Here is a 27,201-nt window from a genome sequence, read left to right as displayed (position 1 = left end):
GCCCCCCGATAGCTGTGCCCCCGATGGCTCTGTGCCCTGATGGCTTCTTTCTGAGCACGTAGTGATTTTTAAAACCCTGATAAACTTTGTCTTCCATTTTGTAAATTAATCGGTAGATATAATTTTGGTGAGTAATGATATGAAAGTGTATTGTTATTTCCAACAATCATATCTTTAGGCCAAAATTAATGTCTGGATTTATCTTGAACTGTGGCTACATTATTTGTTTCCTAAGTGTAGTGGTGGACTTGTTTCCCTGTCATGTTTGAGAGTAAATTGTGTTTTTATTGCTGCTCTGCTCAGCACTGGGAGTCGAAGCCAGCTTTCTGCTAGAACAAAAATCAAATGGTCATTTTCCTAGTCTCATCTTTGTACAATACCCAATAGCTCTTTGTCTGAAGCAGTCAAAAATTATTTATTTTTCTGTGTTCTCCAGAATATTCCCAGACAGTTCCTGTGGGGTCTGGAATAGATCCCAGAGGTGTTCCCATCCTGTACACCCTCCTGAAGGTGTTCTGAGAGAACCATTTGCTTCTTGCCAACAAGAAGAGCTTGAGAACAGCCAAGCTGCCAGTGTCTTGCTATGACCAGCTCCCACTTTATGGGTCAAACCAAGGGATGTGGGGCATAACTGCAGAGCAGAGAATTGCACTGAGGCTTTGAACCACCCCTGTCATGCCTGACTTGCAGCACAGACCTGTTCCCTGCAGCGCTGCTGGCCCTGGGATGTGTCACTGCTCACACCAGTGCTGGACCAGGCACACGTGACTGTATCCCAGCTTGTGCCCTCACCTCCTGGGATATGGAAATGGGGGCTATACCTGTTAAACTCGACCTAACTGGGCAGAAGATGGGTGCCCAGTTGCACTGAGAAGCTTGAGCCTTCCTTGGCACTGGTCACCAGGACTGGGGGAGCTTTACAGGCCTGTACATTTTAAATGCCTCGAGGGTTCCTTATACTGGAAAGAGGATATTCTGACTCACTCCTCGAGGCTTACCTGCCTTTGCTTTACCAAAATCCCACTGAAATCTGCAAATATTCAGGACCTTGCTCAGCTCTTTGCAAGCAGAGGAGAAACTGATTGCAAATCCAGGTGTTTCATCGACACTGCCCTGTTGTCCTCCTGTTCCCTGGAGCCCACCAGCAGCAAACAGGGGATGCAGCTCAGCTCCCACGAGACCCCCAGCCCAAGGAGAACTGACACTTGTACCTGCTGGCATGAAGCCCTCCCTCTCCAGCGCTGTCTCACCTCCAGAGCTGCTCTCAGACCAGCCTGGGCTGTCAGATCACTTTCTGTTCAAAAGAAATAAAGTGAAGGGAGGTGAACTGTGGGTTACAGAGACGGGGTAGGTGGTTCCAATGAGACCCAAGTGCCCTGTCTTTGGCCATGCATTGCAGGACAGCACTGCTGAGCAGCCTAAGGGAGCTCTCTGCCTCTCTTTGAAGGCCCGGTGCTGCAGGGGACTCTGATCAAAGCTGAAGCGATACCTCTCCTTTGGTGCACTCCCATTCAGTACTGTTTTGCAAAATGCCTGTGGCTGAGCAGTTAATGGAGGCATCTGCTGCACTGGCAGAGTTCACCGACTTAATTAAAGACATCTAACAATCCTGCAGCTGCATGCGAGGGGCCGGCACTGAATCTCCTCAGCCTGAAAGCGAGCACCCCGCTGTGCAGAAAGCCAGACATGCAGCCAGACACTCACATGAAAGCAGAAGCAGGGCCCAAAGATTAGGGATGGACTGGAGCCAGCTTGCATTGTGTGTCACCAAGGCCTCTCCTCACTGAGAACTGGACGACCTCAGCTCACCAAGTCAGATGTGCAGAGTGAGCAGAGCCAGGGACATTCTTCGCCCGTAGGGAGGGTTTTACCTGGAAAACATTATTAACAGATATTTTCTCACTGAGTGAAATAGTTAACTGGTTTAAAAAGGCAGGTGGGGAAACTAATCCTGTACCAAGTGGTTATCAAGTTCTCCTCTGCACAGGGCTGTGTTCTCTCCTGTTAAATGAAGAAACATTTCACTCATGGGCATATTTCTGGCATCACCGCACATTTGAGCTGATGGGGACTGTGCAAGGCTGTTATTTTAACAACTTACCAAAGAGGTTCACAGAACAGGCTGGTGCCTTCTGCTTGGACTGCTTGTCAGAAGGCACCGGGGGCTTGGGATCAGGCTACCCCCCTGCAGGGCCGAGGGCCAAGGAGCTGTGGTGGCCCTTTGGCCGCTCTGGCCCTGCCGGGAGCGGAGCAGTGCAGAGGCCGGGACTCCCACGCACTGCTCCCGCCCTCCCGGAGCTGGGAATGCGACCTCTCGGCGGCAGCAATGTCACCGCTGGCTGCTGGGACATCAGGCTGACAGAACAATCGATGCCGGGCTGCTTTGGTCGATGTGAATTTACAAATGAACTTCTGTCGGGAGAGGTGTTACTGGTGTGAACAGCCTTTGGTCTCAGCAGTTTCTGAGAAGGGGGACAGGCACATCAAATGCACCAGCACACAGGTGCTGCAGGTGAGGAGAAGCGTTTTGGCCCCAGGGTGAGCTCGTGGGTCTCCATGTCCTGAGATAACACTGCTGCTGCAGAGGAAGGGCATGCTCCCTCCTGCACAACCTGCTGCCACTGCAAGGGGAATTGCCCTTTCCCAACTCCTCCCCAGTGCGGGTGAACATCCCAGCCCAAGGCACAGGAGAGGGGAGGTTGGCCCGGGCAGACTCTCGTGTCCAGGGCTGTCCCGTGGGTGCCATGTCCAGGACTGTGCTGTGGGTGCCATGTCCAGGACTGTGCTGTGGGTGCCATGCCAGCCCCAGCAGCAGGCAGGGCTGTTGTGTAATGTGTCACACGGAGGCTGCTGGCGTGGGAGCAGCGCTTCACCTCGGAGCTAACGCTGGGCTGCTCTCAGCTCTGCACATGAGTGATTCAGGGTGAACTGCAGCAGTTTGCTGGTCCTGGAGAAAAATCCTCCCTGGAACCAGGCATTTGGGTTGGCTTAGGATTTCTGAAGGGTTTCCTGCCCTCAGTTTTGCACTCTCACCCACTGATGGACAGGAGTAGACAAAGGGCAAAATAAGAACATATTGAGGGAAAGAAAAAGAGGCATGCAGCCTTCTCAGACACAAACTCCTCCACAAACAGGAAAATTATCTATTTCTACCACATAGAGAAGTGATGGAGAGAAAACAAGGAACAAGCACATTTTCTTTTTTTCTGCTATCCCATTTGATACCACATAATCTGTCATTAGATTATCAAAGCAGTTTTATTAAATTAAAAACAAAAGTTAGACATTCAGTGTCCCTGAGAAGGGAACCTAGACCAACCTATTCCCCACACCAGACTGGAAGATAGACACTAGACACGTGAAATGAGAGACACTGTCCCAAAGCCTGGAGCAAGTTTGGCTCCCTCTCCCTCTGCTCTCTGCTAGGGATCTGCCACCTCCCTGCCAGCCTGCAGCAGTGCCCCTGCCTGCACAGCTCTTGTGCTTTCTGCCCATGTGAAAATGTGAAACATTTGAATCTGGTCAATTAGAGCCTGCTGAGCCCCAAGACCTGGTAGCTGTAGGCAGGCAAGATGGGGGAGTGATGGCAACACATTTCCACACTGAAGAGGTGCCAGAAGATGTTTCTGCTTGGACAAAGCCAGGTGGAGATAATGGTAAGGGAGGATGGAGTCTGGATGTAGAAGGCCAGTCGTGAGCCAGCACCACAGGGCATTGTAGGCAGGTTGATGTATTTGTGGGTTTTCTGGCATTTATTAGTCTCCTCTGCAGCAGGGAGGAGGGATGGTACCAGCCCTGCCCCTTACTCTCTGCCCAGACTTTCTCCACTTCGTTTGACTTTACCTCTGAAAGGTGCCACACCCTTGTGCCAACACTCCCACAGCAGCAGGAAGGGATCAGGCTTCAGCTGGATGTCCATGGAGATCCAGAGAACCCAGTGGAGGTGGGCTCCACAGGAAAGAACTGAACAAACTGGGAAACAGATTGAAGGTAAGATCTGGTAGATCCAGCTGGTCTTGGGTGAACTGTGATCATCTCTCTGTTGGCTCCAACCATGATTTGCATTGTGGGCTGTGGATGCTCTTCCCTGCCTTCCCATAGACAAACTGGAAGAGGAGGACAGCTGTGACAACCCAGGGGCAGTGCAATACGAGACAGGCCTTTACACAGCAGTGTGTGAAGAAAGTGGGTGAGGCTGGGGCTGAGGAAGGAGGATGGATGAAGGCAGCGGTTACCTACAGCAAGAGGAGGACTGGGATCAATCACTGGCCAAAGTTATTCCCTGCAAAGGCCCAGGAAGGTTCATGACATTGTTTATGAGCCTGTAGCACTTTGATTGGAAAAGATGGTGCAATTACAGCACTGGTTCCATGGGATCAGCCTCCAGCACTGGAATCACAGCCTGGAGCTCTGCTGGCTGAGGTAGGACATCCACTCTTTGATGGGGGGGTTCCCCACAGCCGCCAGCTTTTTCAGAAAGGCGCTGGGCCGTAGCCCAGGGACATCAGGATGGGCCTCGGAGTACTTGTGCAGCTTGGCCAGCACGCGGGGGAGCCCCACGGTGGAGGCGTAGAACATGGGGCCACCCTTGTGCTTTGGCCACCCGTAGCCATTGATGTAAATCACATCCAGGTGCTCCGGGCCTGACGCTATTCCCTCAGCCAGGATGGCAAAGCCTTCGTTGATGAGGGAAAACAGACACCGCTCCAGGATTTCCTCCTGGTCTATGAAGCGGGGCTCGATGCCGTGGGTGTCCCTGTACTGGGCCAGGAGGTTGTGGAGCCACGGGTCTGGCGTGGCTGTCCTGCCCCCGGCCTTCTCGTACTGGTACCAGCCCTTGCCTGTTTTCTGGCCGAAGCGGCCGCTCTCGCACAGCAGGTCTGGCAGGGGGCTGTACCGCTGGCCCTGCCGCTGCCGCGCCGGCGTCCCCGCGGGCACCGAGGGCCCCGTGAGGCCCTGGCCCTGCCGCGACCTCCAGCCCACATCCAGCCCAGCCAGGTCGGACATGCGGAACGGTCCTATCTTAAACCCGAAATCTTCAAGGACCCGATCCACCGCCTCCGGTCTGCTTCCTTCCTCTAGAAGGAAAACTGCCTGTTGTACGTACGGGAACATCATTCGGTTCCCGACAAACCCAAAGCAATTCCCTACCACCACTCCAACCTTTTTGAGTGCTTTGGCCAGCTGCACGGCAGTGGCGATGGCCGTGGGGGACGTGTGGCGGCCATAGATTATTTCCAGCAGCCTCATCACGTGGGCAGGGGAGAAGAAGTGGGTGCCAATGACCTGCTGTGGGCGGCTGGTGGCAGAAGCTATTTCGTCGATGTTCAGGGCTGATGTGTTTGTGCACAGCAAGGCCCCTGGCTTGCAGATCCTCGAGAGCTTGCGGAATATTTCCTTCTTCAGTGCCATGTTCTCAAACACAGCCTCAATGACGAGATCCACATCACGCAACGAATCAAAGTCCACAGTGAACTGGAGACGTGCAGGGTTATGGAAATCCAGGGTCTGGGCACCCAGCTCCATTTTCGTCGCCTCACGTTCCAAAAGGAGCATCACAGCTTTTCTTCCCGTGTTCAGATACTCCAGATCCTGCTCCAGGGCTACCACAGGTATGTTGGCCTTAACCAGAGAAGTCACAATGCCTCTGCCCATTGTTCCCAGCCCTAGGGATAAAAGTGAGATAGAATCAAAGGCTATGAATGGAAAATTAATCACTTGGCAGTATAATTTCCTTTGTATCTCCAGGATAAAAAGTGATAGGCTCTGCAAAACAAGTGGTGCACACACAGAAAAAAAAGAATTGAAGACTGGAAAACAGAAGGGGAATTTCCTCTTTCAGCGAGCCCTAATGTTTGAAAAGCAGTAGCACAAAGGCAAGTTAGTGTCCTTACAAGCTCACAGAAGTCCAGTGGGATTCACCCAGTGGGCACAGACCATTTGATTCATGTCTTCTCCCTGCCAAGTTTTATACCTATGGAAACCAGCATCACTTGAGTGAGAACCTGGAGATCAGAGAGAGAAAATCTGAGTTACAGCTGCAACCCTGCTACCGTCTTCTGCAGGCAGGTTCAAAGCGAGCTTCCCCCTGAGGCTGTCAGTGCCCCACTGCTCCTGGGAGATGGTCTGTTTTGGGCAGCATGCAAATACTGTGCTAGTACGATTTTGACACCAGCAAAGCTCAGACAGTTGGGTTCTCCCTCCTTCTCCCTACTTTCCCCTTTGTCTCCCTCCTCTTCTCCCTCCACACTTCATTATGTAATCTTTGGAGCAAGGAAAATTCAGCTGCTCTTTCTGTAAAGACTCTTGGACTCCAATCTGCTCTAAACTCTGTCTCTAATGTCTTGTGTGTCTCTCGTTGCCAGGACAAACAGGATGGAAGTGACACAGCATTCCCAATCCAGAATTCAACACCTTCTCTCTCCTTTTAAAGCACTCTGGCACATCAGTAGCCTTTTGCCTGCTGTTCACACTTCATATCAGGCATCTCTACCCGCTCTCCAAGTCCTCCAACACAGGTCATTCCTAACTTCTGGAGATTCCCAAAGTCACAGCCTTCCTTGTCCAACCACACAGTTAAAGAATTCCTGTTAAAGAATTTATACAGTGCTTTTTTTTTTTTCTCCAAGACCATAAATGTGCCACCACCATCAGGAATAACAGTGTGGTGATTACTGGCTGGATCCCTTCCACCAGCTCTGCCCTCTGTGACATCAAATGAAGCTGCACATTTACCCTTTCCTGTGACACACAACCCACACCACTGAGCCTGCTCTCCCACCACAGAGGCTTTTCCAGCTAAGTTAATGCAAACTAGTAAGGGAAGGTCAGCCCATTTTACCAGCTTTAGAAGTGTGAAGCATCTGAATGGAAGGATTATTAATATCCTAAGTAAAGCACCAACCAGACAAAGCAGAGGTTTGTTATAATTCAGTTAAAATGATTTTTTTTAATCCCAGGTTTACAAATGAAAGTCAGCTAAACAAATATACAGAAAAAAAGGGGATTAAAAAATTTGCCTAAAGCAGCTTTGTAAAGAAGAGCTGAAATGATGTTATCCTTCAAAGAAGTTCCAATAACCAAGGTCAAGCAAGGTAGGACGTTTTTCCTGCGTGCTACACACCCTTGGTATAGTTCTGCCCAGCCTCAGCTTGTGTGCACACAAGACATTTCAAACACTCCCTACTCAGCCACCAGAAGATAGTTTTTACTGACATCACTAGCTGGCAGCCTGCTTATAAACCATCATTACCACTTCTAAGCAAGTGCTGAAGTTCCTTTCTAGGAAATTAGATTTGCTACTTAATAATCAAGTCCTACTGAAAACTAATTTGAAAATAAAACCAGAATAACATGAATCAGCTCTTAGCACTTCAGTGTCCACAGTTTGCTGACTGAAAAAACCCAAACACAAGTAGCTCCTTCCATAGTGCACAGTCCCCAGAGCCTTGGATGTGGGAGCAGGTACAGTTAAGGACAGTTTTTCCCTGTCTTTGGTGAGCTACAGGAGCTGCTCTCTCCTTGGGCAGTGCAGGAGGGTAACTCACTCCCCAGGCCCAGCCCTGTCTATAAGGTGTCTTTAGACATCAGGCTGAAGTGTTTGCAGTTCCACACAGCTCCCTCTTCAGTCTCTTCCTTTCCAGGGTGGAGTCCTGGGGTTTTCCCTAGAATTTCCAAGCTCTTCACACATCCTGGGTCTTACTGACTCCTGTTCCTCTCAGGTTCAGCCTCGTGACTGAAATCTCAGCAGTTCTCTCGCCATCTGAGCACACTTGTTCTTCCTGAATCCAAACCTCTTCCATGAGCAGACGTTCTCCAACCTTCTTTTGCAGGGAAGCTCTGCAGTGGCACGAGGTGATTCCCCTCTTTGCTTTCATCATGAGTGCTCCCACGTGGGTTTTAGCCATCCCACGATGGACAGGCACACATGCTTGTAGTACTACACTTTCTAGGCCACAGGCACAGACTTAAGGATAAGATATGAGCTTGCCAAGCTTGTTTCTGACCTAGAAAAGCTGTCTCTCAACTTCCTCCAGAACTCTGCAGTGGCCTGTATGAAATGATGTTTAATGAAGCTGGCAGAGAGAGTAATGAAAGCCCCAAGGGGTTTGTTACATTAGAGCTTGCACAGCATGATTCCCCTGGAGGTATTTTCTAAAATTGGGCTATAAAACTGAGGAGAGCTCTGGCTATCCAGCAGGGAAAGAGCATTTCTGAGGACTCCCCTTTTCCGTTTCATAAAGCCAAGTGATCTTGGGGAAGAATATATTAGAGCAGAAAATAATGGTAGGGAATCTTTGGGTCTTACATGTGAGAAGGCTGTAGAAGGAGGAGGAAGGGAGATGTCTCATGCTCAGCTCAGATCACTCGGACCAAAACACGGTGAGGAACTACTCCAGAATTTCTACTGCGTGTTCCATTTTCTTACTCAACAGTGCTCTCACTTCCCCCAAACCATGAAAACTCCTATATTCTCATCTTGCAGGCAGGGGACTGTTTTCATGTCCAAGGCACATCTTCCCAAAAAAGACTGAAATCTGCCTCAGGAACAAGAACAGTGCCCAGCCATCCTGCTCCTGGACTTTTGTTGTGAAATGAAGCTTTGACATATAAATAAAACTACACTTGAACACATGTAATTTCAGGCCAAATATGGGTATGACAAATCCATTTGCTGGGCAAGCTGAGTGAAAAATGATGGTTAATTATTGATCTGTCACGAGGTACTCAGAATACAAAAAATCATACAGAATTAATTGAAGGACTTTAAAAACAAATTTCAAAACAAAAGAACTTGAAATATGTACAAGGCAACTTGTGTAGTCACACGCACTACAGAAATACAGATCAGTGGAAAACATTCTGAACTCTAATGAATATTTGGACTCTAAAATGCCTGGCAATGGAAAAAATCCTTTATAGATTGGTAAAAATATGCAAGGACTGTTCCAGTTTTCCTGTTAAAAACAACAATGAGCAATTGGTGGTGGCGGGCTGCTGCAGACTGGAGCTGCTGCTTTCCCTGTTTCAGGGTACTAATTTCAAGCAGAAGTAATGTGATACCCCAGGCAGGCAGGGAGCTATGGGGAGATGCAGTTGGAAGGGACAGAGGGAGGCAGAAGAGCTCTTTTTCTGGGTGATGAGGAGCCAGAGACAGCGAAAAGAGGGGGGAGCCAAGAGTTCAGAGCAAGCAAATGAAACAAAAAGTCAACGTGAAAAACTCAACGTGATCTTCTCACTTGCTTCACATCGTGCAGCAATAAAAGATGGAAGCAGCAGCATAGTGCAACATGGGTGTAGTGTGTGAAACAGCACAGCACAGTTGCAAAATGAGGTTTGCTTGATTTCTGACAGCCTAAAGGGATGCAATATCTTTCTCTGACTGTCCTCCTCCCTGCAGTGAAAATAGAGAGACCCTGGGTCACCTCAGTAGACTCAATGCTTGCGTGGATGAGCAGCACTGTTTTAAAGGCTGCCAGTCTCTCAAAAACCATCCCTAAAATTTTGATTTCTGGTGCTGCAAGGATGCACTTAAGATCAAAGATGTGAAGTTACAAAACGCTGTAGAGCATTGTACTGGCTGGAGAATGACTATTTTACAGCAGCCTGAAAGAAAAATTACAATTGTGTTGGCATGTTCTCCACCTGTCTTTAACAGACTTGCCATTTCACTGATGTCAAAAGGCAAAACAGGAGGAAAACCTTCTAGAGGAAGGAGAAGAAACACAACAAATGGCAGAAAGAAGTGGTGGAAATCAGTGACACTTTGGTGTGGGATTCAGGGTTTAAAAAAAGGTGATCAAGAACCTCTGAAACAGGAGATGTCACATCAAATAAAATATGACATCAACAAGAGCATAAACAGAGCAAGTTATACTGGTGGGCTATGGGGGCTGAGTGATAGGAGCAGTGACTCAGCAAAGGCATTGGGGTCTGGGTGAGTGTCATGGCCCTGGGTGCACTGATGAGCTTAAATGTCCCTGAGCAGCCACACCTGGAGCCTCCCCCACCCGTATGGGCCTCTGAGCCCCATTTAAGCTCAGACCTGAGTCTGCAGTCCTTTCCTAAACCCAGCTGGAGGAGTTCTGGTGGGTTACTGTGGCTGTGCCAGGTTATGGATGCTGTTGATCCAGACCTCAGCCTGAAGAGTGGTTTCCCACCTTTACCTTGTATCTACATCATCCTGGGAACTTTGCTTGATCCCCTGTACTTCCAGTGGGTCCTGGCTGTGATCTCTGGGCCTGCCCTGCTTGCTGTGCTCAAGTACTGTAAATATTGATGCAGCAGTGGGTTGTGCTGCCATCCAGGGGGAGAAATGGGGTGGGTAGGAGCTTCAGGAAGCTCAGCACAGGGAATTGCTAAAGGCCAGCATGCAAGGAGGAGCAGTCCTGTGCACCAGCACATGCTGGGGGCTGGAAAGCAGCTCCCCAGGAAAGGGTCTGGGGGTGCTGGTGGGCACCAGGTTGAGTCTGAGCAGTGATATGACCCTGTGGCAAAGAAGGTTAATGGTATGTGGAGCTGTGTTAGGAGGGGTCTTGCTGGCAGCTTGAAGGAGATGATCCTGCCCCTCTACTCAGCACTGATGAGACCATCCCTGGAGTGCTGGGTCCAGCTCCAGGCTCCCCAGCATGAGAGTGATGTGGAGTGAGTTCAGTGAAGGGCCAGTAAGGTGATTAAGGGACTGCAGTGTGTCCATGAGGAAGGGCTGAGGGAGCTGTGACTCCAGCTTGGAGGGATGTCACCAATGTTGTGGAACCTTTATCATTGGAGATGTTCAAAAGATGTCTGGGCATGGTCTTGGGCAAGTGGCTCCAGGTGATGTCATTTGAGGACAAGATGACATTCAGAGATCCCTTCCTGCCTCACAGATTCTGTGGTTCTGCTCTCCAGGAGGTGTTATTGCCACTGGCTCCCCATCCCCGGGGTGCAGCTGCTCCCTGCCAGCAGATAATTAACAGGATGTGTTGAATGTGGCGAGTATGAAAGTTGGCTCTTATCCTGAGCATACTAAGTTAGGAGCAAGGAAGAAGCATCTTGGTACCTGGTATTGGTGTAATTACTCCTCGAATGGTGTTCTCACTTTGGCTACGCATGTTTTAGGAAGTGCTGAAAAATTAGGGGAAGTTCAAGGTCATGACAATGACCAGAGTGTGACAGACTGTGCTCTGCAGCAGAAGTATGAAAGCACTTAGTTTATTTATTCTGCAGAAATATGGTTAACTTGAGCTTTGTTTGTAATCATCTATGAAAACACTGAAACTTGGGCATGAGGTTGGGCAATTTCAGACCAGAATTCAGAAATCTGTCCGGAGATGAGGCAAATACTTAATCCAATGTATGGGAGATGCAGCCCAGCCAGTTCAGCTTGGAAATGAGATACAGGTTACATTTCTCCTGGAAGCTTTCAAACAGAGGTTGCAATTTGTCCTCAGAATTCTCTGCAGCTCAGTTACAGCACCAAAATAGGCAGATCAGATCTAACAGCCCTTCTGGCTAAACTGTCACAGCGATTAGGTCTTTGCAAGTGTATTGTTCTGGCTGGTTTATCAGTACATAGCAAAGAATGTCCGTTCCAGTCACCCAGGCATTCCTACAAACTCCAACAAGAGCCCCTCCTGGCAGAGCACACATTTCAGGATGGGACCTGCCTGTCTCCAAAGTTCTGTGCTCTTCAAGCCACGGAATACACTTGGCAATAACTAATGCCTCTTTACCTGAATGCTTTGACAGCCACAGATCCTCCACCCAGGGTTTATGGACCAGTGTTTAAAAATTATTCTTATTAAAAATATGGCATGGCAGCCAATGAAGGGAAGGGAACTTCCAAAAAAAACCAGTGTTATGGCTGAAATGAACTGTCAGACAGCTCAATAGCCCTGAGAAGCACCGAGAAAAGAGTAGTGTTGATCTGGTGAGATTTCCTTGAAGCACAGTGGATGTTTTCCAAGGGCTCCATTACTTGTCTAACCATTTTTTACTGCTACTATCAACAGGCAGAGCTGAAAGATTTTTTTTTTTAATCTCAGCAGTGCATCAAAGGTTTTATTTAAATTGCTCTTATAAAAAATTAATGAAGGCATTATCTTGCTGGGCTACAAAATGGCAGGAGTGGATCCCAGTGAGATGAAATCTTCTTAAAATACAGCTGTCAAAACATTTTTTGTATTAATATATCCCTGAGTGACTCTGCACATGCACTTGCAGTGCAGAACTAGACCAGGAGGAGGAGAATTTCATACAAGGGTGCTTCTAACACGACGCAAAGCCAGGACATAGAGTGTTTAAAAGGGAGCAGACTCCTTGTGGTCCACACACACAAAGCTGTTTTTGAAGTGAGAGGAAGTTATTCTCCCAAAGAAAGATGTGGCAGCAGGTAATAATGTAGTGGGATATGAGATGCATGTGAATTTCTGAGCTTGCCAATGAAGTGACAACTTCCCTCTTTGGGTGGATTACCTGTGCTTGTGATGGGTGTGACTCTGGGAATCCCACTCCTGCCTTCTGTGATCCCCCTCAGCTCTGCTGTTCTCTCTGCTCAGCCCCACAGATCACAGTGATCCCCCTCAGCTCTGCCGTTCCCTGGTGCCCCACACCCGCTGTTCCGTGCCCGTCCCTCAGCCCTGTCCCTCGCTTACCGATCACGGCCGCAGAGCGGACGGGCTGTGGGGTCGCGCTGCTCCAGGAGGCCCCGCCGGGAGTTGTCCATTTCTGGGCGGCTCTCTCGGCAAGGAACGCGTATTGCAGGGCCCGGGCCTGGCCCGAGCTCAGCAGGACCATGAACAGCTCTCGCTCCCTGCGCACCCCGTCGGCGAAGGGCATCTGGGTGGCGGCCCTGACGGCCTGGAAGCACAGCTCCGGAGCCAGGCACCCCTGTGCCTGCTTCTTCACCCTCACACGGGCTTCGCTGAGAAAGGCTTCCATGTCGGGCAGCTTGGGGACCGGCTTCAGGCTGAGCCTGCGGGGTCCCAGGGGCTGGCCTGGCGGGAGAGAAACAGGGTTGCAGGACAAAGCATCCACATCTTTTCAGACATTGTCTTTCCACCCCATTCCACAGGATGGGAAGGCAGTTTACCTATTTTTCCCTCTGCATCTCACTGCATTAGGGCTTGCATGGCACTGTGAGATGGGTCTAGAACTTACAACATCTGACATTTCTTCTTACCTCTGCTTGATCTGACATTTGCAATTTTTCAACTCCCTTCTCAGACTTCAAAAAAAAGTAAGATTTCAGTTTCAAAGAAGTAATTCTCTCCTTTTTCTCAGCTCCCAGAGTGCCCTGACTTCTCCAGTTCTCCTCCTCCACAATCCCAGCTGCCACATTCATATGGCTCTTCCTCATAAGCCCCAGTACTCAAGTTTTCCTCCAGTATTGTTTAGTACCCAGTGCCCAATTGACTTTGCTAGCCAGAGGCATTCCAGCCAGGGTGCTGATCCAGGCATGGATAAGAGACTGGGAAATACACCCTGATTTCAGCTGTTCCCTGACTGCAGGAGCCCCTCAATTCACCTGGGGACCAACCACCAGGAAAGCTCACCCAGCATGAGCTGAGGAGCAAATGAATAACAAGGGAGAGTTCATGTTTCTGTGTCAGCAAGGGGTGAATCAAGCAGCCACACAAATATGTGAAGCTCATTACAGACAGAGGTTGCTATGGTGATACCTAGAAAGGATTTTAATTGAGAGAAGTTAGTTATATTTCAGATGCCAAAATCCTATGTCTTCTTCAGAAGCACAAACTCAGAGCCTGCTGAGAGAGCTCTGACCTGGCTTTACTCAGGGGTTCCTGTACTCTTAATGGCAGCTTGCTCAGTAAAGACTGTGGAAGAACAAGATCAGAAATCCAGAATGTATCCCCTTAATCCTGCAACATTTTCACAAAGACCCTGTTGTCATCACAGCCACATCCAGATCATTAACTGCAGCATGTCACTGCATGGATTGCTGCAGTGCTGTTCCCAGAAGCAGCTGGGACTGCCACCAAAGCAAGGTGGTGGGTTGGGAACCTTCTGCTGAGAAGCTCCCTTGGTACAGTCTCGTTGCCCTTGCCACACTTCCTTCCAAGGCAACATATTACATCCAGCTCCCCTTTTTTTCCTGTTGTCTGAGTTAGGGAAATGCCAGTGCACCAGCAGAAGACTCAGGAAGTCAGCCAGAGGATGCTGAAGAGCAGGAATAATGGCAGTACTGAAGGAATGGGTGCCCAAAGAACTTGTCCTGACTCAAGCTCTTCCTGCAAGACTGAACAATGCTTAAGATAAACAGAAATGTGAGTTTTGTAGAATGAGTTATTATGCTGTTTTCCTGAAATAATGGTCTTCAGAGCTCAGGCTTTTTAATTAAGCCTTGTAGAGAACATAAAAAGATGAACACTCGCTGTGTAAGTAGCTTCCCTTGTAATCAGAGTTCATTAAAATGTTTTTATATTGACAGTGGATGTAATTTTTATCTTCCAGTATTGCAGGATTTAGTCATGTTCCTCTATTTTTGAACCCTTTGTTTCTCCCCTAAATCTGTGTTTTTAACCCTGACATGCTCTTTATTTAGGACTTAAATAGTGGGTTTCATTCCATCACAAGAAGGAAGCTCAGGTTTGTCCCAGAAAGCTGATCTGGTGGCTGGAAGGCCACCTAAGACTGAGCAGATCAAGGGACTTCATATAACATCTCTGTGGAAAGGACTGGTAAAAGAGGAAGGCCACTGGGAGCCTTTAAGCTTGTTCTTCAGAAAGCAAAGTACTGACTGGGGACAGGAGACAGTTCTTCAGAGTAAGAAAGAAAAGCAACTCTCCTCAGGGTCCTGTAATAAAACTCTTATTTAGCTGCAAGCTAAATAGGTTTTGCTAAATATTTCTACAGCATCTCCATGCAATATTTTTGCTTCTGCAATGCCAACAAGAATAAAGGACATATCTGTGAACAGGAAAGAATGATCAGAATCCAAACCTGGGAAGAAGAGATCAGTGTGGGACACCCATGGCTTGATTTCTGAAATCAAAGCAGCAGGAAGATGACGAACAGTGTCAGACATCAGTGCTGCAGGGAAAAGCACCATCCACACACAGAAGCCAGCACAGATCCCTGCTTTGTTTGCCCAGGGTTTGTGGGCCAGGTGGCACGAAGGATAGATCCGGTCTATAAAATTTCCATTGGCAAAAGCACCACATATACGCGCAGTGTCAAATATTGTGCTGTTTAAAGAAAAAAATACCGTGTAAAATCTTGGCATACTTGCAGGATGGCCTTGCAAGAGGCAGGGCCAGCCTAACAGTCTTCCTGGTGCAGTGAACTGCTTGTGAATTTGTGAGGAACAAAGCTGAGCCTGGCCCCTGCCCCTCAGGCCCGCGGTGGTCTCAGCCCTGCCAGAGACAAGTCCAGTCCGTGTCAGAACTTTCACAAACTCTCTTTGTGTCACAGGAGCACTTTCCTGGGCCTTCTGTCTAAAGAGCCTGGGGAGAGACTAAAATGTCTTTATATTGTGCATCCTGGCAGAGATGACGCAGTAAGGCCCTCACAGCTGTGATGGAAAGGCTTTCTCCCCCAGGCTCCATTTCCAGCATCCAATTACCTCCAGCAGGATCTGTTACGCCTCTGGGGTTTATGAGCCTCGAGAGAAACAACTACTTCCTCCACAGTCACTCCCAGTGGCTTTACAGTCAGAAACTCATCATCCTTCCACACAGTTTAATACCTGTGGGGCCTCAGCTAGTCCAAATTGCACTGATTTTCCTTGGCTCTTTGGTGCAAGCCATGGATACTGGTGTGCTCTGAGGAGATGCTAAAGGTCAGTCAGCTGACGTGGTCAGAAAGCAAGGTGTGATTGTATACGAAGAGTTTCAAAGTCTGCTGTGCAAAGGACCAGCAGCCCTTTTCTCCTCCAGCTGAGGAAGACTAGGGCAGGCCAGCAAGCTGTGGGCAGGATGAGCTGCAAGCTGCTGCCTGCCACCAGCAGTTCCAGCAATTTGTCAATTTTGTGATGCCATCAGCTGGGAAAAGCCTGAAATGCAGCTTTGGATTACTGCAGTGATCACCAAGCACATTTAATGAAAGGACATTCTCCTTGTCTCTGAGGATTTGGCTCCTGTCTATTCCTTTTAAAAAGTGCCTTCAGAAGTGAAGATGTTTTCTCTTGCCTGGAGGGGCCGGGAACTTATCCTTGCTTCCCATCTGCAGTATATAATTACTGGTTTTCAATGAAAGATCCAACTCAGAATCAGTAATTGCCTCTGTGTATTCCTACACCCACTTACTGTTCCACAGCATCTTTTGAAGGTGTTCTTCATTAGGTATAATCCATAAAAATGTATGGATGAAGATGCTTTCCCAACATCCCTCTGTCAACTGTGTATCACAACAATAATCAAGGACCCTGGCTACAGCAGGGCCAGTCATTTGAGACTGATCTCTTGCCATGGGATACTGCAGCTCCAGCACTGAGAAAGCTTTAGAAGAAAATGATTTCTGAATTAATTCTTTGAGACTTATCTTGCAGTACAGCCTTCCCAGGAATAGAAATCCCAGCAGTGACAAAACTAGTTATTTAGCCAGACTGCTCTGGAAGAAGTCAGCAGTTGTTAGCTTCAAGTTTAAAAACAATCTCGTCAGAAACAAAATGCTGCATGCCACACAAAGCCAGTGGACTTCTGGCATGGCTTTTTTTGTACACTCTTAGGTTTTATTAAGATTATCTGAAAAATATTCGCTGAAAACAAAACTCTGTGAACAAATGCCATGCAAAACTGTCATCTCTTCTGCAGCCTGTTAGTGCTTGATGGAGAGAAATAAAAGTGCTGGTTTGCCTTGGTATGGCAGGAAAATTATTAATTTCAGGCAAAGGCCAAAGCCAGGAATGACTCAAAAGGAACAAACAGGCTCTGGGTACACCATTCTTTCAAATTATCAGGTAACCTGGGGGTAAATGGTGCATCAAAACTTGTCATGGTCTTCTGCAGGGTCTAATGAGGAATTTTCCAAGCAGAAAAGGAATAGATTATCTGGCTTGCCAGTGCTTTCACTGTAAAACCACGTACTAAAAATGCCAGTAAAGCTGTTGGAAAGAGTTTGAAAGCATTTTTGAAGTCCTGTGGGAGTTGATATCTAGTGTGATGTGAAACACCGTCAGTGACATTACTCATTTTTACTGGGGAAACTCAAACCAGCAATAAACGGATTGAAAGTCTAATAATGAGTAAAAGTGGGACAGGTTACCTGCTGAACATCCAGCCAGGGTCCTTGTATGCTTACATAACTCTCCAAAAAAAAAAAAAAATATTGGTAGTGACAATCTCCAGAGAAGATGAAGCTACAGAAGAAGAATTTGCCAGTAGTGGTAGTGGACATAAGCTCCAGAAAACGAGTTACCCTGAGGAACAGAGTGCTCACTGATTCCTTCCTGAGCTTCTCCCCTAAGGTCAAGCTGGTTTTCACAACTGTCAACCACTGCACAATATCTGTCACAGAAGAAAGAAGCAGGAAAATATCTAAATTTCAGCCGATTTCACGTAGCATTTGTTGAAATCCAGAATGTTTGTTGGCTTGCCAGTTCCAGCAACGTATCCATTACTCATTTCATGATGCACTGCTGCTGCCATCAATACTGGAACAGATCTTGTGCAGGGCATCATTCAGAGCCCAGAGGGTACATCAGAGGGAACACTGTTGGGTTAATTTGCATGGAAGAGTGATAATATTTCACTGCTCTCCCAACAGATGGAGAAGCAGAATTCTTATTCAAAACAGACAAACTCAGTGAACCAAAGTATCTTTGTTTTTCTTAGAAGCAGTAGTGAAATACATCACCATCACCCACGTCTTGCTAAAGAATTATGTTTAGTCTGCTGACATGCAGGGAAAGAGAAAAGAGGACTGCTTATGTCATTGATTCTGCACTAGAAAATGAAGCCCTAAAATAACACAGGATGAATAGAGTGAGAAGGAAGGGCATCTGCTACAGAAAACCTGGCCCAAGGATACCTTTAGCACCTGTCTGGTACATCTCAAGGTGTAGGGAAGGATGCAAGACACCGATATTTAAGAGCAGCCCATTCTTTCAAGTGCCTGGTGCACTGTGCCCTAGGACAAGGCTTAGGCTGCCTCAGCTTCCAGCATGGGTGAGGAAAGGGCCTTGTCTGTAGTGGAGAGAACTGGAGGAGCAAAAGCAGCACCCCATCTTGGGACAACACTGACCATGTGATCAAAGCAGGAAGGGTTTTGGTTCCCTGCATTCAATTCACTGTGACAGAGCTCCTGATGGAACTCCACGGTCTGCTTCCAAAGCTGCAAGGAGGTTTATAGTGGAAAAATATTCTGTTTTCTCTCAAGACAATGCTCCTCATTGCCTCGCACAAGCAATGTTCCTCTTCCTGAGTTAACTCCAGTGAATTCCATTCTGTTATTTCTAGGGTGGGGAAAAAAAAAAATATCTCTACATCCCTCCCATCTCCACAGGCCATTTTTTACATGGCTCCCAAAGGATTAGAGACAGAGTCACTCACAGACCGTGGATCATTAAATTGGTCTGAGGATGTGCCACCCCCTCCACGAAAGGGAGAAAGTCATTTTTGCTCAGCCATTATTGATGGTGCAACTAGAATGCATTCAGTGCCAGCTGGATCCAGACCTATAGATGGAAAGAGCATTTACTCCCCAAAACCAGCGTGGTGCAGCCCAGGGGAGCATGTGAGTTTGGATATATAATTAAAAAGCAGGAGGATTTGGTATGTACCAGTTCTCTGAACCTCACTTGAATTTCTGCAGCTTTTCAGAATGTGATTTTTTTTTTTCACTTCAGACAACAGAAAACAAATTCTGCAATTAATTCCATCTTATGTGGATGCCAAAACTCAAGAATGGAGCATATAAATTGGAACAAACTGGTGGGCTTTGTTCTGACTCTCTTCAGCCCTGAAACATCACCAATTATTTCCTGGCATTGCTACAACTCTTTCCTCACCAATCACTTTGTTTGCCAGGCGAATTGCTGCCTCAACTGTGTTTTCTTCCACCACTTCATCAACCAAGCCCAGCTTCAGTGCTTCAGTTGCTGGAATGTGTTTTCCTGTGATAAAAAGAGAAATAAGGTGACTACAGTGGAGCCTGAGGGGCAATTTCATTCTTTTCCACCTGACCAAACCACTGGTGTGTAGCTGGTAATTACCCCCTCATGAGTGGAAGCAAGTTGAATGACAACCCAAGCAGGTACACAGGTAAAAAATTCCTGTTTTTTAGACCAAGCTGGTGGTATAACTCCACGTCATGTTCTTATATTGAGAGCAAGGCCAAGACACAGCACTTACCTGTGGTGATCATATCCAGAGCAGCTGGGACCCCAATCAGTCTGGGCAGTCGCTGAGTGCCTTCAGCACCTGGAAGTAGCCCAAGGGTGACCTCTGGCAAACCCATCCGAGCCTAAAATGAAGCAAAATTCAACAAGAAAACTGATTAGAATGAGTGGTGATTACAAACTGAGCAGAACAGGGGGACACCAATCTGATATGTCACACGTTTCTCCTCTAAGAAGCCTCAAAACATCTGCACAGAAACCTCAGCCTTGCTTTTTGCCACATAAGATATTTAAGACGAGAGCCCAATCGACCATTTCAAGGACTTCTGTACAACAGAAGGAAAACGTGACCTTTCTGTGGATGTCTGTGTGCCAGCACAGCACTGAGGGAGAGCTGTGGGATGCCCACAGCATCCCCCAGGATGACACGTGTCAACTAAGGCTTTCAAGCAGTTGTTACCAAATGCTGGAGAGCACTCTGACTTCACTGTTACCTCCCTACTCTAGTTCCTGGAAGTTTAGTAAAGAATCATAGAATCACAGAATGGTTTGGGTTGGGAGGGGCCTTAAAGACCAACTCATTCCAAACCCTGCTGTGGGCAGGGACGCTTTCCATCAGAGCCCTGTCCAACCTGACCTTGAACACTCTGAACTCTTCCCTAACCTCCCTTCAAATGTCTCTTGGTGCACTTGACATCCAGTAGAGTTATGCAGGGAAGCCAGGGGCAGCAGGAAGCGGGGTCTTGCCTTCTCTTAAAAATCTATCTAGATTTTGTTTCCTCTAAAAAAAAAAAATTAGTTTGCAATTTTCTGTTGAGCTTTTAAGAGATTTGGAGCTGCTTTAAGACCACTACTTGTAGTGCCAGTAGACTTGGCACTTTGTGATAAGGTTTAGTGGGCACGGTGGTACTTGGCCAAAGGTTGGACTTGGTCTTGGAGGTCTTTTCCAACCATAATGATTCTGTGATTCTGTGGCACCCACCTTAGGTGGCACACAGGGTGATGTAGAACAGCTTTTTATGCTGTTACAGCAACCCACACTGTCATGGAGAATCAGTGATTCACACTGGAAAAGTGAAGGGATGGCCCTGCCAGGGAAGAGCCTCCATAAGGAGATCAGGTACTGCTCAAAGGAGGGGATTCAAGAAAAAAAAGCCAGATCAATTCCTAAGACTCTTAAAGCTCTCTTTTGGTCAGAGAGCTCCTTGGGGACCCAGAGCTCATGGGGATTTGACCCTAAATGCTCCATACTAGCTGAGTTTCAACTACCTATTGAAACTAGGCTATGAGCAGAGAAAAAATGCAATATTCACAGGGCTGGAGAAAAAAATAAATAAGAGAAAGTCACGCTGCGTGAGTCAGTAAGATACAGCTGTCTGCATCAGAATGTAGATAATGACTGCCGAGACCTAGGGCAAATTAACATGCGGGAACTGAAGCTCCTGTGCAGCCATCTTATCCCACTAGGTACAAATCAATTTTATATTTAGAAACGACTGAAGTGAGTTACATAGTAGGACTTATGAAAGCCCATCAAGGGTGGTGGTGTAGGTGAGAAATGCCTGAGCACGCAGACTTGTCTCCCGTAGCTGCAAAGCCGCTCTCCTCTGGGCAGAGGGGCCCAGGAAAGACAGGCTGTCCCACTGCTCTGCAGGCTCCCACCCTGCCTGCAGCCATCTGCCTGTGGCTTCTGATGCCTCCACCAGCCTCTCTGGCTCTCAGGGTGTGTTACCTTCACGTGTGCCACCCTGTAGTGACAGCCCAGTGCCACCTCCAGGCCTCCTCCCAAGGCGACGCCTTCGATGGCCGCCACCACCGGCTTCTTGCTGCTTTCTATGAGGGACACGAGGGCGGCCAAGGACTTGACTGGTCTGTTTGGAGAGGAGAACCCTCGGATGTCAGCTCCTGGGGTGGCACAGAGACATCAGCAGGAATTAGTGGGCAAGGTGGTGACTGGAGCAATCCTTCCCTCTGAGCCACTGAACACAGCTGCTCACATCCACCCACTCCCTTGAGGGTAACAGGAACCAACCCTTTTTGGGACCACCTTCAAGGAACCCTGATCCTTGATCCTTTTCAGAGAGCTCAGGGGAAGGCTGAGTACAAAAATGCAGAGTACCTGCAAAGATCATGCAGTCACTGCAGAAATTTGCTAACATCTTTGGTGTAATTAAAAATACGTCGAGTCTGGAACAGTCAGGTGCAAGTTACTACTGACAAGCAGTGTAGGGCTCCACAGAAATTCCCTAGCTTCCTGGCCTTCTACAACTGGAAAAGATCTGTTATTCACCACTGCCCCACCCCAGGTACATTCCCTACACCAGACTAGTTGATGGTCCAGATATTTTATGCAGACAAAGCTATGGAGAGTAAGGAGGCACCAGTACATCGTGGACATGAGCAGCTGTCCCTCCTTTCACCATGAACAGACCAGCTTGTTTCTGGCCTGGACAGTCCAGCTTGTCATGTGCTCCATGTCAACTGTGGTACAGCAGAATAGACAAAGCCCACTGTCTTGTGGCCATTTCCAGCCAAATCAGGACTTTTATCAGCATTACGAGGCAGAGACTCTTCAGACATGGTGGGTGGTGCTCAGGCTGTGTCTGATGTCTTACCTGCACTGAATTTCCCATTTTCACCACAAATCATAACAGCTTTCACTGAGGGATCTGCATCTGCTTTCTCCAGTCCATCCTCTAAAGCCTGGAGAACTGCAAAACTGAAACAAAAATAGAGATGCAGTGAGTAACAGTCAACTACATTCCTCTTCCAAGAGGTCAGTGTTACAAACACCAAGCACCCCAGTGAAAATGAGCAGGTCTGTCCCTTAGTCTGCCTGCTGCCACAGCCCCTCTGGGTGAATCCTTTCCTTAGTCTCCCTTCTAACTCAAGGACAAGAGTCAGAATCCAAGGAGCCAACTGCAGACCTGTCAGTCACTGCCTGGGGAATTCTCTCCAGGCTATGACACTGCTGCTTCCACAGCCAGCAGCACAGGGAAACCTTCTTTTGGAAATGTCTTTATGAATTAAACATTCAGATTTTCAGGAAAACAGTATGGCATAATTTAAAAGTAATTAATGCTAAACCACTGATAATCTAAGAACTTTTTAAGAGGGAAAGGAGCTCCAGGGATAAAAAAAATCTAACTTTTAAGCACTTGACACAGGCTGGGGCTGTGCTGATTTTAATGCTTGTGAAGATCCCTACGTAGGTCCAGACTTAAGCTGGTGTGGGATCCTGTCAAAGGGGATTTGGGCATGAAGTTTTGGGCATAAAATGTCTTTTGACTCATGTGAACAGATATTTCCAGACACCAGCAATAAATCTGGCCAGCAAAGAATTAATGAAGAATTTCAAAACAGACCTGTAAAAGCATAAATAGTATTTTTTCAAATCAGATACTTAAAAGATCTGACCTGATTATATATCCACTTTACATTTGATTCTTAAAAGATAATTTATAGATACATGTGTGTGTATGGATTGACATGGAGAGCACAGTCTGTTTTAGAAGGTGCTAACAATAGAGGTGGTAGGTAAAAATAGAAGCATTAACACTTGTTAATAATAATAATAATAATAATAATACTACAAATTGTGTGTATATATAATTTAGATACTAAAATATACTGATATACACACAGTTTTAAGTATACAGTTTGTGAGAGACTGCCCTGTGTACATGTGGGTACACATACACCATGTGTAGAGATGCCTCTGATTCAGAAAATCTGGGCCATAAGCAGCTGGAGGCTGGAGGAATATCCAAGTATCACATGCTTGCCCAGTCCTTTATAAACACAGCTTTCCTTCCCAGACCTGCTCCAAGGCCTGAGCCCAGCTTTACACAAAGCTGGGTGGTGATGAAAAGGGAGCAGAGCTCTGCTGATGCCCAGTGGAGAGGAGTGTTATTTACACAGGACTGGTAGAAAGGCCCGAGGCATTCTCAGTTTGGGCATGTTTTTCTATGTACTTGAGGACATTTCATCAAAAAAGGAAGCTTGTCATAAAGTAGGTGAAAAACACATCACTGTACTCGTGTGTACATGTATTTATACAAGGCAACAGCTTGCAGAATGGTGGGAAGCCACAGTCTGAAAAGGAAAATCCAGGGAGCCCAAGGAGTTTCCTGTGAGCCAGTTGTGTGAAGGACTGAAAGCCTTTCCAAATTTAATATATTAAATATGTTTTAATATGTTAAAAAATTGTCTTTCATCTCCCTCCCCTTGGCATATCAAGTGCTGTGGCTGCTGCTATTTGAGGAGCACCCACAGGCTGCACCCAGTGCTCTGGGAGTTCTGTTTGTGCCTCAGTGGAGAGCCAGGCCACAGCAACAGTGGCCTCACCCAGGGGCTGGGAGATTACAGGGAAAACCATTAGGAAATGTCATTCCACTCCACAAACCATGGTGCAAATAGGTGGAAAAACATATGTACCAGGACCCAAACCAATGTTAAGTTACTGACTTGCAAATATTGTACAGGCAAATGGCACAGTTCTGTCAGGAACAGACAAGAAGCAATCAAAGCATTTCTGTGTCTGTTCCAGGCACGTGATCAGCAGATGCCAAATGGCCATCTAAAAGTCTGCAATAAATGGAAGGGGTCAGGATTTTATGCAGGAAATCAGCTACAAGCCCTTAGCACTTACAACAACATGCTCCTACCAGAATAAAAACCAATCATCAAGGCTACCAGAAATTAACAGTTCAATACCTACATGGCTTTTATTAACCCAGCAGAACTATTTATGCCAGAGAATAACTTGACTCAGTACTTGCACAAATATTTCTTCTCCCTCCATAAGGCATTTTCCCAGTGGGATTTTCTGGAGGACAAGAAGGAACAAAAATGAGACTTTTTGCCCGTTGCTTGTTCTCCTAAGATGGAGTGATGTGTTTGCCTTGGATTTGTCACAGTCCAACACACAGGCTGCCTTGCTTTGTCACTCACACATTGTAACTGGTACTAAAAGATGCAATTTTCAATGAAAGCATCATAGTAAAATGTATGACAGTAAAACTGTAAAAACACTCAGGAGTACCCCAACTTCAAACAGCGAGAGCATTAAAGAAACAAAAAGTCACTATAATTTGCATAAGTACTTCATGACTGTGACAGTGTCATTCATTTAGCAGTAACAGTGCAAAAATTCCCTCCATGCATTCCCATCAAGGCTGCATCCCATGTAGTCAGCTCCACCATGGAAACTATTCTGACTGCAGGAAAAGTGATTCTGCTCAGATGATTCAGTGTTCCAGGTTTCAGAAACACGAAGCAGGTGCTGTCAAGGAACAGGTGTGCACTGGGGTAAGAGAATATTCTTGGAGGTGACCACACCAGGTTGGTTTTATTTTGTGTAACTCACTGCAGTAGCAACGTGCTGGATTTGTTGCGAGGTTTTATTATTTACCTTAATTATTTTAGATTTTAGCTGCGGTTTATGAACGTGAATTTCTTTAATGTAAAAAAAAAAGAAAGCAATTGAAGGGAATCTGAAAATTGTCTTAGTCACATTTAAAGAAGTGGCTTGATTACAAGGCTGAGGATCCCTTCCTGAGTTGTCACTGCCAATTTTGAGCTTGGCATCCTGTAAGCTTGTCCTGGGTTATATTTTTTATTAGATGAACTTTTTGCTATTGTTTTTTAGAATGCCTTCATTCTTTCTGTTTTTTTCACTCTTAATTTCCAGGTTACATCTCCCCTGTCATGTTTTACAGGTTTTCTTGTTCTCCTCATTTGAGTAAGCTTTTCACTTCTCAAGAAAAATCAAACTTTTCCCTTAGTGTTCTTTGCTTTCTCACCAAGTCATGCAGGGCTTTTACCACATCACTTGCTGAACAGTTTACCTGGGCTTCTAATACAATTAAAAAAACCTCCAAATCCAAACCTGCACAACAATCCAGGCTCTCCCCTTGTCACAGGCTTCTTGTCCTTTGCACAGCTTCCTCCAGTGTTTTTCTTTGAAAGAACTGCTGGGTATTTACCTAATTCCCTTCCTGAAATTGAATCTCCATGTGCTGGATTTACCTGCTCTGCTGTCTCTTGCCTCAGTGTCAGACCCAGCTGTGTAGTAGCTGCTGTCACACATTGCTGTGTGACAAGTTGCTAATACAGCCCAAATAGTCATGCACATAAATTAAGGCCAAAGCCAGAATGGCATCCTTTTGGTGGGATTTTAGAGGAGTTGTTTTAGGAAGCAGATTCTTATTCATCCCAGAATTTTCTCTCTGCATCTCATCCTGGTGAGGTGCTGATCCAGCCCAAAATGGGTAATCACATTCTCCCATCACTGCTACCTGTCCAAAATTGCAGCTTCTCTAATCTCCTTTACATTTTCGGATCATTATGGTGATTGGGGTCAGGACAATCCTGGCAGCCAGGGAGAGCTTCTCCACCCGTACCTGTTATGCTGTTATACATCATAGAATCCCACACATAAGCTGCCCTATACCATGTCCTTCCCTATTCTCCCCAGAGCTTTTCTGCCCTTGTCAGCTCACATGTTGAAATACTCCTTCACATCCCTCTAATTCCCAGTGCCAGCAGCCTGTCTCTGCTAATAAGGGGTGGTCAGTCCTTTCTCTAGTGAGTCTTGTTCCCAAAACTCCCAGTTCTTTGCATATGTAAATCCTTTCTCTCGATGTCACGGTCTCATAAATGTGGATCTCTGAACACCAACCTTCTGCAAACCAGGAAAAAACCACTCCAAACAAACCAAATTTGGCACGTCTCCGTGGGAGCCAAATTTGCTGCCAGACTCACAAGTCAGCACTTGTGAGGAAAGCACTGCCTGGTGGGGACTTGTGCAGCAGTGGATGGTGCCAGACAGGAGAAAGCAAATTCCTGCCCACCAGTGGCTTCTGAAGTGCTAAAGGCCAGTGTGATGGACTGGGAGCTGGGAATGGGCACTGAGTGCCACCGATAATGGGCAGAGCAGCAAAAACTCACCAGTCTTTTAAAAAGCATCTGTACCTGCTGTGAAATGAGATTTTCAGGATTGCAGGACACGGCTCCTGTCTGTAACTCACTGCCTGCTGTCACCTGTGCAGCCAAACACTTCCAGCTGCAGGCACAGACCTGCTCCCGTGTGCCTGGAACATAAATCTGCAGGAGCACACAAGGATCAGAGTGTGCTCTGCCTTTCCTAGCTATAGCCAGAGAGAATGATGGATCCCTTCTAAAACAGGTGTGCCATGACATGCCATCAAAGACCACAGGCGTGTCTGAAGTTATAGTTTAATGGATCTAAAGTCTGCCAGGGTCTCCCTTCTCCCCCCTGGGACTCAGGACAGGACCACAAGCACACCTTGTGTCACCCTTGGAGTGCCAGAACTGCATCCTGCTGGGAGGGCACTGCGGGGCCAAGAGGAAGAGGCAGTAAAAGCAGAGTCTGTCCTGGAGAAGCTGTGTGCAGTTGCTGTTTGAAGGCAATTATGGATTTTCCCCAGGACTTCTCAAAAGAGGAGAGTTAAGGTTCCTTAAGCACATATCTGTTATTGTTAATGCTTGGAGTCAGTATCTTAAAGGTCTTTTCTAACCTTGGTGATTCCAAGATTTTTTAGGCTCTGTATTTTGTATTTTTCATGGTAAGGATGAAATATTTACTGTGAGCACAGCCTGGAAATTTTCTTAGGCTGGTCTTGGGCACAGGAGGTCCAAAGGATGTCTTGCACCTTACAGGTCTGGGAGTCTTACATGTCTACTTCATCTAAACTCATCAAGTCACTCCCAGTTTCTCATGATAATTACCTGAGCATGTGACTATGATCTTACTGCACTTCTAAATGTGTTGCAGCAAAAGAGTGAACATTGCCAGCTGCAGTGTAGATGTAACAGAAGAGCAGCAGCTTTCATTCCCTCTTCATACTCTTACTTGCCTCTTTCAGCTTCTTTTTAGCAAACTTTCTCATTTATAAGTC

At 47.0% G+C, this 27,201-nt stretch overlaps 1 protein-coding gene and 1 long non-coding RNA gene across 2 annotated transcripts; one reads left to right on the top strand and one right to left on the bottom strand.

Annotated features, from left to right (window-relative positions):
* Nucleotides 1-3,239: 3,239 nt before the first annotated feature.
* On the bottom strand, nt 3,240-23,938 carry EHHADH (enoyl-CoA hydratase and 3-hydroxyacyl CoA dehydrogenase). Its single transcript, XM_027650465.1, has 7 exons — nt 23,931-23,938; nt 21,895-21,998; nt 21,012-21,184; nt 19,293-19,404; nt 18,950-19,054; nt 12,636-12,977; nt 3,240-5,666 (listed from the first exon to the last, which is right to left on the bottom strand). The coding sequence occupies exons 1-7, from the start codon at nt 23,936-23,938 to the stop codon at nt 4,396-4,398; spliced, it is 2,115 nt and encodes a 704-aa protein (XP_027506266.1). The 3' UTR covers nt 3,240-4,395.
* LOC113950563 lies at nt 6,723-9,850 on the top strand. The gene is made up of 3 exons (XR_003528777.1): nt 6,723-6,826; nt 6,960-7,094; nt 9,032-9,850. It is a non-coding gene; the product is annotated as an uncharacterized LOC113950563 (long non-coding RNA).
* Nucleotides 23,939-27,201: the final 3,263 nt, after the last annotated feature.

Source organism: Corapipo altera, unplaced genomic scaffold, assembly GCF_003945725.1.
Source record: "Corapipo altera isolate COAL_440 unplaced genomic scaffold, ASM394572v1 54, whole genome shotgun sequence".
NCBI classification, from domain to species: Eukaryota; Metazoa; Chordata; class Aves; order Passeriformes; family Pipridae; genus Corapipo; species Corapipo altera.
The sequence above is the reverse complement of the archived record's forward strand: the minus strand, read 5'-3'. Positions and strand labels throughout refer to the sequence as shown.